The sequence below is a fragment of the Bradysia coprophila genome, assembly GCF_014529535.1.
Source record: "Bradysia coprophila strain Holo2 chromosome IV unlocalized genomic scaffold, BU_Bcop_v1 contig_81, whole genome shotgun sequence".
Taxonomy (NCBI): Eukaryota; Metazoa; Arthropoda; class Insecta; order Diptera; family Sciaridae; genus Bradysia; species Bradysia coprophila.
Window position 1 is genome coordinate 1,274,188 of NW_023503375.1, and position 18,830 is coordinate 1,293,017.

General features: G+C 33.2%; 1 protein-coding gene across 1 annotated transcript in view; it reads left to right on the forward strand.

Annotated features, from left to right (window-relative positions):
* Positions 1-531: 531 nt before the first annotated feature.
* LOC119072207 (protein sax-3-like) overlaps positions 532-18,830 on the forward strand; it is a 53,533-nt gene continuing 35,234 nt past the window's right edge. Inside the window, exon 1 of the mRNA XM_037177380.1 lies at positions 532-1,410. Coding sequence (XP_037033275.1) covers positions 1,350-1,410 — 61 coding nt within the window. The 5' untranslated portion in view covers positions 532-1,349. The remainder of the gene's footprint in view (positions 1,411-18,830) is intronic.

The window sequence follows — 18,830 nt, forward strand, 5'->3', positions numbered from 1 at the left end:
TTTATTATGATAACCAGTGGAACATTACACTCATATAGCATTCCACCCTCTGCTAGCTTCTAAATACATTGGAATAACATGAATATTCGGTTATGTTTATGCTAGTTGTGTATAAATTTTGTGCGCCATTCCCATGTAATATAAACGAGAGGTTGCATTTTGGTATCCATTGTAAATGCTGTATGATAACCAGGTCTTTCTATGAAAATTTGATTTTCCCCAAATTCCATTAAAAATTGTCATTGAACGAAATACCTTCAACCGAAATAAAAAACTTTTTTTTCCATCGTTTGTAAAGTCAAAAAATCACTACATGCAAACGTAAAATGCAGTCAATCCGAGTCAATCTGGCAACGTGGTCGTAGGATATTTTTTTCCATTTAGTTTCATGTGTTCACGTGGAAAAGCTTATGAGAGAGCCGTGTGGAAAGCTTTTGAGAGCGACATAAATATTATGGAGAATGGACGGAAAAATTGTTCTCGACTCTCTTTTGCTTCAGTCAACCTTTCAATTTTGATAGTCGTTCTGTCAGTTATATAAAATCATTCGTTCGGTGATAATGTTGTTTTGTGTTGTATCGTAAGAAAAAAAACCGTGAATTTTCGGTCAGAATATAATTTTTACCAAGAAGAAGAGGAATAAGAAAAAAAAAACTTTTCAATAATCACAAGCGACTTTATAAAAAGCAAACAAATTTCTATTAAATGTGCAACGTAATCGCAAATCGAACGAAATCCAGATTCATTCAATCAAAACCGTAAAATCCGTTAAATTAGAAGAAATGATATGGCCTTTTTAACGTGAAGAAGAGTTAATTTTTGTGTGATGCAGTGAATCCGTTTTTTATTTTATATGGAAAAATATTGTATTTTGGTGCTGACATAAGAAACAAAACGAGTTGAACGAAAGAGGAAGAAAACGGATTTTCTATTTTGATGTAATTGTTTAATTTGTCAATTATTAAATTCCTTTGAGTGGCAGTCAATGCAGAAAATATTATACGCGCAATAAATCACATTTGAGAATGGCAATAAAGTATTAAATCTGCGATGAAGTTAGAATGGTGAAAGAAATTCGATCAAAAGATAGAATTTTTCGTGTGTCTGAAGTTAACAGAAAATTTGTTGGTGAATAAATCAGAGTCTAAATTGATGGTCAAAATTAACGAATGGTCTGGTTTAAAGGTGTTGATGAAATAATGTGCGGTACAAACTTAAGTGTAAACAAAAATAAGAAGAAAATTTGAGAGAGAAAAGAGTCATTGGTTCAAAAAAAAATTGCTTGTGCACATTGGATAAACCCCCCACAACATATTGTTTTCTTTCGGATACATATTTAACTTGCGGAAATGGATAAATTCACTGTGATTTGCTTGGTGGTCGTTTTGGATTTATTGGTGTTCGCTGAAGGTAAAAAAAGGATTTTTGTAAAAAAAAACAAAATTTGAAGAAGAGAAAAAAAAATGGACTTTTAACCATGCCAAGGCTTACGCACGCATATAGAATTATATATACAAATTTAACCCATGGCAATTTTTCTATCAAAAAATATAAACCTCGAAATGAACACACCAAATTTTATATATTCCAAAAACGTTATAAAAATAAAACAAAAAGGATTTTCTCGGCAATTTATGTGATTCATATGGTAATGTAGGACAGCGACAAAAAAGGACAAGAGTTTTTTATTTACATTATGGGCTTTACATACACACATACATCTCCAACTCACAATCTATTTAATTAAAAAAAAGAGCCCCAAACCAGAACTGAAATGAATGGTGTTTAGGTCATCCCATTTCAAGGCATATTATAACGTTTCTCCTCAGTTAACTTTCGGCTGTGACACTGAAGATATTATACAGCCGGGAGTGGCTTCTATACTTCAATTTATATTATGATATTCAAATGAAAGAACCATAACATTTAACGGTCTTTACATTTTTATGTTCCTTGTCTTTAATTTCACTCTATGTTTGTTGTGGTGGTGGGTATTACAGATTACCATAACGCATAATGCCGTCTATTGACTTTACTATTCTCTGTTTCTGTTTAATTTTTTTCGTTTTTTTTTTCTTTTCTCGACTGACATATTTCAAAAGAGAACTTTATAGATGATCCGAATGTATTAAACTGAAACCACGACATTTTTTCTTCTGGTGATCGTTCTCGGTATAAATAACAAAACAACGAAGAAAAAAACGCTGAAAGAGTTGGTTGTAACTGTTACATCAAATTTGTTTATTCATTTTTATTTTTTTTGTGTAACTCAACATCAAAGGGTAGACGTTACTTCGCATAAAGAGAATTCAATTTCATTTTAGCTAATATGTATGATGTTGCGGTAAGCCATGACGAAGCGAAGAACTACCATGTATATGTTATGCATATTCATATCGTGACTGGATTAACATTTTTTCATTACATCTCTCGACGTTCTTGTACCACTGACTGTGTATAGTATACACACACGAGCGTTTTATGTTCTATGGAAATCGTTCTTAAGCCGTATCAGAACTAATTACACTAATTGTTGTTGTATGATATTCCGAGTATGTGTTAAGTATGACTGTGGGTTAAGTGTCCGAGTAATTAAAAAAAGACGACGAACGAAAAATAAAAAAATTGTTGTTACAAGGAAGCCTATGAAATAACAGTTAGCACTTAACACCAGTTACACACGCTGACATACTGGTGGAATGTTTTCAACTGCATACAGCACGATCAGCAGATTGAATTCTTTGTTTATAAAAACCATGTTTTTCCAACGAAGTAAATTAAATAGCCAGATGTACAATGGCAATATTGCTGCATTCGAAACACATGCACCAAGTGGAGTAACAGAAGTAGAAGAAAAATCCAATAAATCTTGGATATCAGATCTATGACACCTAGTAATTATTTAATTTTGCCTTCCTCTGTCGGATTGAAAACATTTGTACGGCGGCCTGATCGTTCGCTGTACAATTTGTATTTCTATGTTCAATCGGACCTTTCTCATGTTGGATTGAGATGTTTCTCGGATGATTGTGTTCTTTCAAGCGCTGAGAAAAATACATTGTGTGTGTAAACACGAATCAGTGGCATCGACCTCGATTTTCAATCCTTTGCGTTTATGAAGGTTGATCACTGAAATGCCGTCGACTCTATTTTATAAACTTTGAATCATTATAAAAGAGTGCAGAGACACCTTTCAGAAACGGTTGTAATCTGTTATTGAGAGTAAGGGCAAAAATAACCGATGATCTCCGATTAACATGGTTTTATAAGTGAAATTAATGGTAAAACCAATGAAGTAGTAGATTATGTGCTGAGCTTGGCGATAATGTGAACAAAAGAAGTAATAGATCAAATCGTTACTATGTTGATGCGAGTATTGTTTCTAAGAGGTTTTAACTATTCGTTTGGCTCTGAAAAGAACTTTTATAAGATATATTGTCTTTGTGCAGTAGTCATGTTGTCCAACGATGTCCAAGTCGAAACAATATCTTTATTTCGACAGTTACATCACTTTGGATAAGAGATGCGAAACCTTATTGTCTTCTGCTGGTTCTAACTTTGCGAAGAAAGTTTGTTGATTGATGAAAAGAAAATAAAGTTCAAAGTTCAAACATTTTCAACATTTCTAACTTTTACCTTTTGAAACCAGCAACCATTTCTGTTCGGAGTCGAAGAAGGTTGCATATTAGATAAGATTTAGTACTTTTTGAGCGCCTATCAAAATTGTAACTATATTTTAACAGATAGACGTTAAAAGGTCAGTTTTTTTTCGATTTTGTTTATTAAATGGAATTGTTCAAAGCTTTCATAATAATGAGAAATTCATGTGTCTAGAGATTAATTTATCAATGAACGTCTGAACGAAATTTTTATTGCCTGTGAAACGAAATGGTTTTTTCTTCCCAAAACATAGTCAACATTATTAACAGCGCGCCCCTCATACACAAGTTTTTTCATCGTAATTTTTGTTGCTGTTCACTCACTCAATAATTAATATTTGATATTCATGTAGCAGCACCATAAATGCTATTAAAATTAAATAAACCCACGAAAATACGAATAAAAATGCGTAGACTAATATTGTCTGGAATATTGTACCCAGTAGGATTCAATAACAAAAAAACAAAATTTGGTTTCAAAAAAACCATATGGACTTAGTCAATCCCCACAGTACTATGAATTAAACATCGAGTTTCTTTGAGAACTGAATTTTTTACGAGAAGACGTTTTTTTTTGTTGTATTCCAGTTGAGGCAGATGAATGATTTTGTTTTCAAAAATATGAAACGATGCAGTAAAGGAATGAGATAAATTCCTTGAATTAATCTATCTTCACTTCTTGTTTTAGCTTAGAATCCGGCTTAGGTTGTCGTGTGAGAAGAAAAAAAAAACGCTAAAAAATCTATCTAAATGTCTCTTCATGACAAACCGACAATTATTATCAATCGTGTAGCTCGACACTAAATCGCGATGTAACGTTTAAATCTACTACTTCTCTTGCTTAAGTTTCGCCGACAGTTTGATAGAAAATCTTTTACTTCATTTGTTTAACCATACATTTTGTTGTATAAAACTGCCTTGTCAGTGTTTGTTGGTTATTTTTGTCTTCGTTGTCACTGGCAGATGACATTAACCGTGGTTCTATCATTCTTTTTTTTCCTCAGCTTGTATTTATAATTGCTTTCTGATTGTATACATTCTTTTCGCCTGTCTGTACATCCGTGTATATATACCGTTGCTGGTGGATTCTAATAATAATTTATAGCGGCAACAGCATGATACCGAACCGTTTGAAATATGTCCAATTAAACGATTATAATGATGATTGCCCCTCTTTTGTCAATCCGATGGCAAATTTAAAATTATTTTTTTACGAAAACCGATTTAGAGATTCGTTTTTCCAGCTGATTGACGGTCGACTCTGGTCGGAACAGATTTGTATTATGAACTATGTGTTACGGCTTAATTCGCATGACTCAGCTTATTACACGATTCAATCGTAAAGCATTTTATAAATACAGCGACAAGAAGAAGAAACAAACTATTGAATCTCGTTCCTATTTCATATGTATACCTTTAGTATTCGGTTAAGCCTACAACAATGGATTCACTGTGGTGTTAAAATATGCATTACCAATTACTTTTACCTGCTCTGTCACACAGAGGAAACATTTTCTTTCATCGCAAAAAAGTGGGTCGAACAGAAATGTTCTTGTACATCGATGTATAACATAAAAGTCATCATACATTTTACATACATTCTTGTCTACTGTGTGAAAATATGTGAAATCTGCTCAACTTCTCACTCAGAGCCTTTTCTTCCACTTTATGACTGGTAATAATTTGTCGCTGCAAAGTAACATACTCTTTCAAAAATAACACATTTTTCATTTACATTATTGCCTTATTGTTGATGATGAAAACTTTTCCTCTCATTTGAACGACAAAACAGAAAGTAAAGGATTTTCGACGTATTGAGTGTTGCCTGGCAGCAGCAAGTTTAAACACCGAGTCAAACTCATAACTCGTACGTTCACTTTTAGTTACATCGAAATGATAAACGATCTCCGAGATATTCGAAATAATATTAAATGTCGCCCGCTCCGAAATAGATTGAGAAATGATTTATGGGCTGAAAATCCTTACCTTATTTGGAGTTTAATATCGACTATATATATGCGATGGAGTTAAATGCGCGCTATTGTTTCATTATACCTTTTTGGCTGTTCGCTCAAAACCTATGTGAATCTATATATATGTGTATTTCGGTGGTTCATTTCAATGAAGCAAAGTTCATGGCATTGTTCGTGTTTTTGTGCGACTAGACTTTGTGTTCTATCTTTATAACTTACGAGAACTCATCTCATTTGAGGTAACTCGCTGATAATTAATAAATGTACCAAAAATGTTCAACAAGATTAATGATTCGGATGATTAAGACTCGTGCAACATTTTCGTTGACTAGTTAAATCTGTTGGTGCTGATGAATGATTTTTCTGAATTTTTGAAAGAAAAGCCAAAAATTAGCATTACACAGATGTCTGGCACACATCTGATCATAATTCATTTACCGACACCTCCATTTCTGTTGCGGATCGTTCAACGTTCTCATTGAATATATCAAAGCAGCTGATTTTGTCATTTTCAAAAGTACACAGCACAAAAGCCATTGTGTATCCCTTGCCTGATTGTTTAAACGAATACTGAATACAACAACTTCTCGCAGGTATACACAAAGTAGGATACGGGATCATTATTATAGAGAGTGGAAAAAAAAGCGTTTTGCTCCCTCATCCAAGTCGCATATTGGATATAAATGTACCTTTAACTTTTCAATGTTTTCAACCATAAACGACATCCTGTATTACATTGCTAGAAAATATAAAATACGTTTGCCAGTTGTAGATATGGTAGAGAGATATATATGTAGATAGGTGGGATATAAAAGATCTGAAATGTATGTCATCGCATTATCATGAATTTCTTACCATTTCGGTTCTAGAAAATGTTGATACGAGACGATTTTTTCTCGGTGTGTGTACCATATTTATCTCCGTATTCGGATGGGGTATGTCGTTTTTTGAATCGTTCCGCCACCATTTTCGGGAAAAAGAGGAACGATTGCGAATTTTGTGTATACATCCCGTAACAGCACAGCCGAAACTATGTTTGAATAAAACGGTATATTTGTACACGAAATAACACATTCTTATGGTTTTTGACTAGATGATGGAGTACGAGATGTAGATATGCCATTAAACACCATGCGACACACATCCATATATATATATATATATTATACGATGTGGGTATCAGGAGGAAAACATAATATATATTAGTCGGTGTGTTGTATACTGGGGGGGATGATAACAAAGCTAACGATGCCAGAGAAATTTAGATAAGCGAAACACTATGTAAAATATATAATTCAGAATTGGATATCAGACCAAAAATTCCCTGCAGTGATGTAAAATTATATTCAAATATAATATGAAAATTTCATGCTTTATGTAACATGAGAGATAAGAAAAATAAAACGTAGAACTAAGTAAGGAATAGGGGAAAATATAATTTTTTTTTACTGAAAAATCCAAGACAAGAAATGAAAAGTTTTCTATAATATTCCTTTACCCGGCAATAAACCACCGTGCCTTCATAACCCTATACAAATCTACTGTATATATCTATCTATCTGTTATGCTGTGGTGTACGTAACAGTCTAACGGTCTTAAAGATATTATAACACATAAAAACGAGATGTTTTTTCTTCACCATTTTAAAGTGAAAATGTGAAAATGAATAGTGCTCTTTTAACACCCAGAATTTATTAATAGAATGCAGGAAGGTTCTGATAATCTTATGCTATATTGAATATACATAGAGCAACATACTCTACTCACACTCGGTCCATTCCTTTCGGAACATTTTCTCGAAATATTCATTTTCGAAAGAAAAACTGTTTAATTTTCACTTTTCACAGCTACATATCGTGCATTGGTTATAATTATGTATGCTCTGCTCATATACAGCTATATATGCGTTAACAGCGGATGTTTATTGAGACACGTCAATGAGAATTAAATTTTAATTTGAAATTAAATATTTATTTACGTTGATTGTTAGGATTTGTTTTTATTTTTTTGAGTGTTGATGGATACATTCATAAATAAATGTCACGCCTACGCTATCAGCATAGAATATCTGAATAAATTTGTCTTTGATTCGGAGAGATGTCGAACTCTCTCAGTTCATAATCGTCTCTAATTTGTTTTCTTTATTTATGGCACATGGATGGTAGGTTGATTTGAGTGTGGGCTCATATATATGTGTCCGATTTTATTATTCTCTTCGTATATTTATCTAAATCAGCGTTTATCCAGTGTCTTAAGTACATCGCTTCGTTCATGATTCAGTGTGGTGGGAAATGTTTATATATTTTGCTCTAATCAGTCATGGGAGACCACCTAACATAAACTTCTGACAAATTTTTAAACTTGACCATATGGCAAACCTCAGGTTGTATCGAATCTGCTACTTATTCCCTTGACTGAAAGTCAAGGGTCTTATGCCAGAAAATACCCTAAAATGTTAGTAACCATACAGTGTATGAAAAATTATCAAAACTTTAAATGTTTGAAATATTTTTTTTTTGTCACGACGATAACTTGAGTAATTCTTAACCGATTTTGATGATTTTTTTTTAATCGACGAGGAATGAAATTCCTGAGGTTAAGTTCGAAGATGAGCCATGTCGGGATAAGATTCTGGAAACTATTCCAGAAAAACATGATTTTGTTGATAATTTTAATTGTTGATAATTGTAATTGATAATACAGTGCTGATAATTGATATTTTGATAATTTAATGTGTTGTGGTGATATTATTATATAAAATGTAGCTGTAATAACTGATAATTGGTAATAATAATATTGTTCCCTTGGCTGAAAGTCAAGGGTCTTACGCCAGAAAATACCATAAAATGTTTGTAACCTAACAATGTATGAAATGTGAAGGAAAACGTAATTGTTTGTAACCTATTTTTTTTTGTAATCACGATAACTTGATTAATTCATAACCGATTTTTATGATTTTTTTTTAAATCGACGAGGAATGGGATTCCAGAGGTTAATTTCAAAGATGGGCCATATCGGGATAAGATTCTGGAAACTATTCCAGAAAAACAGGATTATACTCTGTTGATAATTGATAATACATGTTAATTGATAATTTAATGTGCTGTGACATTTTATGAAATGTTATGAGAAACGTAATTGTTTGTAATCTATTTGTCACGACTTGAGATGACTTGAGTCATTCTTAACCGATTTTAATAAAATTTGTTTTAATCGACGAGGAATGGAATTCAAAGATGGGCCATGTCGGGCCTAAGGATCTGAAAGCTATTCCAGAAAAATTCATTTTACGCTGCTTATAATTGATAATTGATAATTATTGGTAATTGATAATTCCCTTCACTGAAATGATTGTAACCACACAAAGATAGTTGGAAGATAGGTCATGTGGGCCTAAAAGTATCTGGAAACTATTCCAGAAAAACAGGATTTTACTCTGTTGACAATTGATAATTTAATGTCTTATTCCCTTGACTGGCAGAAAATAGTGAAAAATTTTGGTTCATAAAATTATACATCTGACATTTGGAAGGTTAAGTTCGACGATAAGCTATGTGTGATCAACGCTTCGGAAGTTACCCCAAAAAATAGAAATGCAATGTAATAAATGAACAATATCATTGATATTCGATTATTGGTATTTGATAATTGATAGTTGATTTTTATATTTGATAATTAACAAGCAGCATATATCTATACAGTGAGTATATAGTATTACAAAAGTCAAGCAATTCTAACACTAGGCAACTTCGACGAGTGTGAAGGTTACGGCCCGAGCGAAGCGAGGGTCGTAATTCACACGAGTTGCGGTATCATATTGCAATATTAGACAGCTCGGCCTTGCAAGAAGTTTGCGATTAGACCAAACCTAATATTAGACAACTGACGAGTGTGAAGTTTGCGGCCCGAGCGAAGCGAGGGTCGTAATTCACACGAGTTTCGGTATTGTATTGCAATATTAGACAGCTCGGACAAGCGAGAAGTTTGCGATTAGACCAAACCTAATATTAGACAACTCTGACGAGTGTGAAGTTTGCGGCCCGAGCGAAGCGAGGGTCGTAATTCACACGAGTTGCGGTATCGTATTGCAATATTAGACAGCTCGGACGAGCGAGCAGTTTGCGGCAAAGTATCAAGCAGAGTAATAGAAAAAAATAAAGCAGTTAATTTCGGCGGTGTCAAATGTCATTTTGATTTGGTAAGATTTTTACACTCGTAAAATTGCGATGAGAGCCGACGTATATTTGAAAACTAGGCACGAACGTTCTTTCAATGAAAATGTGATCACTGAAAAAGGCTTTAAAACACAATAGAATTTCATTGTGTCTTTATCGGATGCGCTTCTTTGTCACGTTGTAGACGATTAATCTGATATGAGATGAAAAAATCAGTTAAAATAAATTAAGATATTTATAATAGTGTAATATAATTGGTTAATTATTTTGGAAAAATTATCAGTCAAGGGACCCGACCCGCCCAACAGGTGGGACCTAGTTATACATTTATCAGAGTTTTGAAAGTCGTTGATTTTCCCAGTCAATTAATTGACTCTTGGTTATGATTAGTCGGCGCAAAATTTGATTTCGCTAAGATATTTTCAATTTTTGCGCCAAGACATCATTAACTGGAAACACTGGACTTAATTGACTAAGAATATCGACGACTTTTAAAACTATAAAAAACCTGAAATATGCTCAGAACTAAAAAACCAACAGGAGAAGAATTACGGCGTGATTTCTCTATTCTCCACCCTACCAAAATTACTATGAAAATGTTGCAACCGACGACGTACTGGATTGAAATATTCTCATTGTAATTTTGGTAGAGTAGAGAATAGAGAAGGCCCTAATTCTTCTCCTGTACTTCGATTGGTTGATGTAGAATCTAGTACTTTATCAATTTTAACATAAATAATAAGGGTGTAGCGGTTTTTACAAAATGTAATAGTTCTTTTAAGGCTCAGCCGGAAATCCACTCAGCTGGTCCATCTGATCATTTTATGGAAGAAAAAAAATTTACAAATTTTAATTTTGTGCTGCCACCAGATCGATTTTCGAAAATTTCGTCGTTTTCGGTTCATGTCACATATATTGATTTTTTACGTTGGGCTCAGTGTACATAAAAAGTTGAGTCAACATGGTAATCTAATCTCCAGGCTTCACAGATTATTTTATAAAAATGATCAAGTCTAAAAAATATTTTTTGAGTTCATGACTGTCAAAGTTCCCCGATGGTGATTTTGAGACTTTAATCTCGCCACAAAATTTGATGAAAATGTGCAAAAATGTAAATTAAACTTTAAATATGCTAAATGGACCGCGTTGAGTCAAATACAACATCTGATTTGATTTGGGACACCTAAATTTGATATTTATCTGAAAAAAAGTTGTGTTTTTGGTACATGGAATATTGGTGGCGAAAGTCGAATTACCTCAAATCAATAATTTTTTAGCTTATAATGTATTACCAGGTTCTGACAATGCGAAACCTTCAATTTTAAGCGTTTTCTAAGCTAATTTACAATATTAAATACATTAAAATTTGAAAATGTAACGAGACGTAGCTACTGGCTCTAGAACTTGTCAACAATAAGTAAATTAGCTTAGAAAACGCTTAAAATTGAAGGTTTCGCATTTAATCTACTACTTCCTTTGTTTAAAATGTCGTTTAGCGTTTGATACAAAATCTTGTACTTCAATTTCTTCAATAATAAATATTTTGATTTATAAGACAACAATAACCAGAGCTCATCGCTTATTTTTATGTCGCTGTCGATAACAAATGATCAACCGTCTAAAGGTTTCACTGTCGGATTTGGTTTTTGACTGGCTTTTTTAATTTTGAACTTTAGGAGTTAGCTAGCTTCAACATATAAGCTTTTAAAGATGTATGTAACCGTTATACAATTAACAATTTCAGTTTTCCTTCTGCGCCGAGGCGCTGAATAGACTAAAGCACGGCACTGAATATACTTTTAAACTTTGAAACTGATTATGATCGAAATAGACTTTCCAAATAGTTTTAAGGAACGTTTTATAGAAGTACCTAACTTTCCAACTTAAACTTACTTACAACTTTCAATTATGAATAATTATCTCCAAACATTTCCACCATAAATATTCGACAGGATTCACCGAATTAATATATGACCCAATTCGATAAATTTAAATATTTTATTACTTCTATCCTCAATAAAACCTTATTGAAGGGCGCACAAAAAACTTCTTTTAAATTCAATTTACGTTCTGCATTGTACACAATGGGCTGCTGCGGGCTGCCTTCAATTATATTATTATATAACAACGCAATGTTCATTCCAATGAACTTTCCTATGATGGAATCAAATGAATGATCAAAATGTATGTTGAATAAAATACAAAATAATTCGCAAATTGTCTCTTAATATTGCTCGTAAATAATGCCACAAACAAATCGACCGCACATGCCGCTCATTTCATGTTCAATAGAATTTATTCAAATTTTCGAAATAATCAAAAAAAAAAGAGGAATCCTTGATGCCCGGCGATATACGTGGTATAAATAAAATAAAATGAAATGAAAATAACTCATACGATTTTATGTGCATGTCTGGCATCAAATTCAATAAAACAACATTTTTCTTAAGAGTTTGACGTAGAAAACTTAGTCAAGTATCCCAGTTCAGTATAAATATCCATTTTCAAGTAAAATGCAAATAAATTATGGAAAATCTTGATATATTGACGGTAATCAATCTATATTCGATGTTACAAGGAAATTCTATCAATTCCTTTCTGTGTTACTGATACTCTCTACACTCCTCGCGTGTACATGCTCATACATATAACAAACATTGGCAAATTACAACCAATATGTTTGTATGTCGTCTCTGCTAACACAAAATCAATATGAAACTGGTTGTACATTCTAAGAGTTTCAATTCTATTCGATAAAATGCATTTTTCGTGTTGTTGGATCGGATGAATACATTTTATATTGGGTGGAATGAAATACCACCCCGACATTGGAGTGTAGAAAAGTGTTTAATTCCCGACCGTCTATCGATATGGTGGTGTAATTTTGATTTTGATGTAGTAATTTTCACCTCAATTACCATATCATTAAATGGCAAAATGAAAACAACATTTACGTTGCCGATCTGTGTGTTGGCGTTGGGGATGATAGGGCATTTGGGAATTTTAAATTCAATTTAGAAATTAATTGCGTATCAAATAAGCTTGCAAATAGCTGTGTAATAGGGGCGCTATTGTTAGAACGTTAATACGCTATCATCACTGTCGTCATTATCATCATCACCATACCATTTCTATCGCATTGTGTATTGAAATCGTATGCCAATGCGGATTTTGTAATTCTTGATGACTGCATGTAACTATATAAACTTTAATGTGTATACACAACACACAGTTAAGTGGATCTGACAATCCACCAAAATACATTAATCTCATCGAGTCACAACACTCGCTAAGTGTCTACAGTTCAATGAAACGAACCGAGTTCGATAAAGAAATTCGTAGACGGAAAAAAGAATACAAAGCCCGTGAATAAGCCATATGCACAATATGCGTTATCCTTTAAACATCTTTTAACATTTACACAAACATGCTGTCATATCGTGTGTCTTGTTATTGTGGTTCACTTGGTAACACTTGCACTTTCAACTCATATCAGCTATCTTTATTGTAATTGATTTATGAAGAAAAAAAAAAAAGAAATCTGTAAACTGAAGTCGAAGATTTTCTTTCTTTCTTGAACAATTTTTTGTTTATTTTTAATACACCCAGCCAAGAGAAACCTGTCGTTCTAAACATTTTTCATTGCAATGGGATGGTTTATACGTACAACCATTTAACAAAGATATTTTATTATTGTTGTGTGTTGTACAATTGAGCGGTGCATTACAGCACATTCAATTTATAAACACACAGCATTTTATAATAGAATTTCCTAATTCACTTTAGTTTTGTCTTTGGTTGGAAATAGTCGTCGCATAACGTTGATATTGAAGCGGGAAACGTATTTACAATTAAATTGAATAAATAAATTTGTTTTTTTCTTTCTCCTCAACTCGTTCAGCGCATTGCTGTGTATATGATACGATAATTGATGCATCAACGTTTTGTGCGCTATATGGATGTGCTATGATATGCATACTCATTTCTTGGTACAGAAAATTATGGAATTTATATGTCAGCATGACTAACTAACTCATTGGTAAAATAAATTAAATGCTGGAGTTGATTAAGTGGTCAACCGCTTTAATTGGAGATGTTCAGTTTATTGTTATATTCAGGACAGAACTGCGAGGAAAGTCAAGCGTTTTGCTCTAACAAATGTGCCAAAACCGAATCCGAATCCTTTTAACGACGGCTATGTCATCTGTTATTTACAGCGACGACAAACATAAGCAATTGGCTTTGATTAATGTGGTCTTTTATAAGTAAAAATATTGTTAAAACTAATGAAGTAAAAGATTTTGTTTTCAAAATACTTACAACAGAAGAAGTAACAAAGTCGAGACGACTGTACAGATGATACGTATGCCGTCTCTGACAGGCAAGGCTACTTTCAGAAAATTTATTCTGGAAAACTCGCAAAATTCACAGAAAAATTTCCTGACAATAGGTCTCTCAGTGAGCGTTAACTTACAAAATCTTAGCAACAAATTTGTGAAAAAAATTACTTTTTCGAAACCATTGGTTATCGTTAGCTGCAAAGTTGTCCACGTAAAAATGCGTAAGCTCAGAGTCCAAGTAGAACATTTTTTCAAAAATAATACCAAGAAATTCTGAAAGCTAAACTTAGACATTTTCTCTGGCGTATGCTGTCTAGTTTATATCACAGCCTGTTTTTACTCGGTGCAATACCATTTAAGCCTGCGGCCCACAATTTCGATCAAAACGAAAATAAAATATATAAATCGATTAACATTGCCCCAAAATAAAATCAGAACACAACGCTTCGACGTTTCCTCATACCACAACTTTTTTTCTCCTGAATTCGTAATGTTGTGAACAATCCCACATTGTAATGTTTTCTGTTTGTGATGGCAGACTCATTTCATTTTTGCACTATCGAAGATAACTTTCTATCACCGACAGGTGAAGATCCCCTCTCTAGTGCTTATTGTGATGTTTACATAATTCTCGTTCTAATTTCGTTTTTCCTAAACAATTATTTACGAAAATAAATTCTAAATCGATTGAAAGTCTCGCATTTTAAGTGGACTAATTCACAGCTAAAATATACATTCGACATTCCACCATATATACAACATAACACATGTAACCGACAAGTTAACAATAATTCCTATAACTTTTTAACCAAAAATTTAATATTCAAATCAAGTCGGAAATTCAATTAGCTAAGTTGCCGCAAAAACCTTATACTTTATCAACCAAAAGGTATTATACGAGGACTATATACAACTTCACTTCCATTATACACAATCCGAAAAACGTTACCTATAATTCAAGATGGGAAGTAAAAGCATAACAAATATACTTATAAAATAACACACCAGAGCCGTATGTATACTATGTATACACTGAACATTTACGTGCTTCCAATTCATAAATTTTGCCAAAAACTTTTGGAATATTAAAGCAAGACCACCGAAAACGTTGGGCGATGATTTGTCAATTAAATTGACGTGATATTGTTTTCTTATCACCTTTTGTGGATTATTCATTTAGTAAATTAATTTGAGACAAGATAACAATGCACGATTCTCTTCCATTCATTCGGGGATGATACAAAACGCACATTAAGTCGATAGATACACACATACAACACCAACTATGGTTTGAGGTGGATGGATGGATGGTTTATTATTACAATTTGAAGCATTCATTGTTTGGTTGCGTGTCGGCATGATTTTATTAATATTGATTTTGCTTTAAACGCAATTAATTTCAAAATAACAAATTGGAATCTCTGTCGAAATGGATGAAAATTGCCTTACACTCGATTTGATAAATGTTATGTGGTGCACATAGTATGTGTGTACGGAATCAATAAATTAAGATGTGTGTTTGGATCCCTTCTTCGGTCGAATAAAATGAGAGAGAAAAAAAAAACTTTTTTTTACGAGTTACATACGAAGGTCAGACTAATGACTAGACTTGTGAAAATCAACCACGTACCAGACCAACAAGAAACCGCCCTATGGTCGATTTTTTACGTTCCTAATTTCATTAGTTTCGCATTTGTTGTATGATGGTTTATGGTTCCCCATTTGTAGACTCTACATTGATGAGCGTAACTCTGAATTGTACAATTTGCTTTTTTGTTACCTGAAAGCGACAATCCTAATTGCCTAATTATTGGTACCATAAATTAGATACGTTTGTGGCAGTTATATTTACTGCAAAAAGTCATCACACAACGAATAGAGCCATAAAGACGGTTTTTATCTCGTTTTCATTCATGTAGACCTCACACACCGTGCAGTAAAATTTCTTCTTTTTAAATGTTTTTTATGACGGAAATAAGGAATTAAAAAGTTTTTTTTTATTTATATTTTCCCAGTGAGAGAGGCGCTCATTAACACCCGTTTTACTATAAAATGTTTCAATTTTCAATTGAGTGTATTATAAATGCGCACAGTCTCCATAATGTTTTAACAAATTTTGCTTAACGTGATACGAGAAAAGTGTTTTGAAATAAAAACTTGAAAGCAGCGGCTGGGTTGTGCTTATTTTAAGTATGTCGTGCTTTGGTCTTTCTTTGAATATTTAATTATTTGTCACACAAAGCCACTCTTCCGGGCTAACGTTCAATAGTTTTTCCGAAAATTCAACACTTACATTACAAAAGCCAAAAAAAATCGATGGTTCGACTGAAATCAACCAGAGCCACCAGAGCACAACATAAAACACATCACTTCATCTTCATCCCATTAACCGAAAGAGTATATATGTGATTTCCATATGGCTTTTAATGCCCACATTTTTATTGATTTTCTTTTTCCTTCATCCAATTTTCGATTCAATCGCAGACTCATTAAGTTCTTGATGAATTCGTTTCACTGTATAATGTTTCGTTTCTGAAGATTTTAATGTTTCAATCGAATGGGATGCTCTAGTTATTTATTTCTGTGCGATTTGCAACATATACAGATGTTGGTGAAGCAATCTGTAAGTACTTCAAATATATTATCCGGTTTAGTATATACAGTACACATGTTGCTTGCATTAGCAGCGTTCTCGGGGCTCACATCAAAGAATCGGTTGCTATACCAGTCCTTTTGGTCGATTTGCATTTTCCAATTATTATTTTTTTCCGGGAATGTATAAACACCGCACTATACACACATATATATATGATCCGATGAATATTTATGGATTGCCACCAACCCATAATAAATTCGTCAAAAATAATTAATTTGATTATGAGATATTAAATAATGTACATGCTACACACATCAAGAATTATTATTAACATTATAACGTATAACATAACATTATGAGTCATATAATTTCATAGCATGTTCGATGTACATTTTACACTATGTTATAGGATACATATCGTGTGTGTTTATGTACATGGCATCGAAGTCATTTCAAATATATATGCTCTCCGTATATTCTTGGGCCAGTAACATGTGTTGAACACGGAATTGACAGTGAGATATTTTGGGGCTAGTAAAATTTATAGGTCTGAACTCAATCTGATAGTTTGAAATGGGTTGATACCATTAATTGTTTCCGTAAATAATACACCCAGAGTCCTTCGGAAAGCCCAGATACTCATGCGTTGTTAATTGTAACGTAATTTTATGGGGCCTTGAAATCATTTCATGTTTTTGACTATACTATACTTTCCGGACGCATCGTTTTCGTACGTTTTAGTCGTAATATGGGAACTCGGTGTGTAATGTTCTATTCGTAAGAATTAGTGCTAGTTTGCATGATATAGTTCCCACTGCGGAAATAATTTGGTTTTTGAAATAACGTGCCTTAACAACTTCGACGAACCCCATTTTATGTTTTCTTTCTTCCATTCCATTATTTAAGGACGGTTAATAAGCCATGGGTGGGAGAAGAGGTTCGGAGGTTAAAATATTTTTATTTGAATCTATTATGATTCACAGCGGTTTATTTTCAATTCAGTTGACCACCTCGACAATAATATTTAATGTTTCTCTAGTGCATGACTGCAACAGTTGGCGAATCTACAGCTCAACATCGGCTAAGAATGATGATACTTCAATTGGAAGAAAATAACCTGCCTTCCAAAATTGCCCGAGATTCTATTAAATAATTATTTAATAGAATCTCGGGCTGATTATAATCAGTCTACCAAACATTAGCAAAGTCTCTTTTATCACTCTGTCACAAATCTGTTACTTGAATTGTTCCTAGTATTTGAATCTAGATCTATTACTTCAATAGTTTTTACACACATTTCGCTATAAACCAACAGTAGTAAGTTCTTATCTCTTATTTGTTTTTTGCATCGCGTCGTCGATACAATAGCATCCTAAGACACGAAAATGAAATTTCCGATCTATAAACGCTCTCTGCGCGTTATCTCAAATTATGGTTATATCACAGCACTGCTCCTAGCATGAAAATAGAAAATATTCGGAGGCTGATGAAATCACAGTAGGAACTGCGTTTCTGTTGTACAGACAGATGACTTGTTTTCGTTGAATGAGTGAAAACATACAATAAACAATCCTAAACGGTAGCTCGTATCACTAAAGCCTCCAAATTTGACTTATGTCAATTAAGTGTTCCTGCTAGTAGCAGGGCTGTGGTTATATTCATGCGATACTCACATGAACAGCTGCACACAGAAGTGCATATAGCTCATATAATATGTTAGTTATATAAGTCAGCTGAATTCTGTTACAGTTCTGTGACAATAATAGTGTTGAGGCAGCGTTATAATTCTACTTAGACTATTATTCGAATGAATGAATCAGTTCATTCCATTGTTAAAGTACCCATTGTAAGCGAAATATGTTCGTTGGTAAACCAAAAAAAAAACTCGAGAACCAACCTTAAAGACGTAATTCCACCAATGGCAACTCATGTAGCAAATATACTTTAATTAGTCACACTAATCAACGATATTGAATCACTTAAATGGTTAATTATACGAACCGTAGACGAGGCACACACATTTCATCGTACACTTCATTTTCTGCAGACGCAGCCTTTTCAGAGAAACGATTTTTGTTATCTGGAAA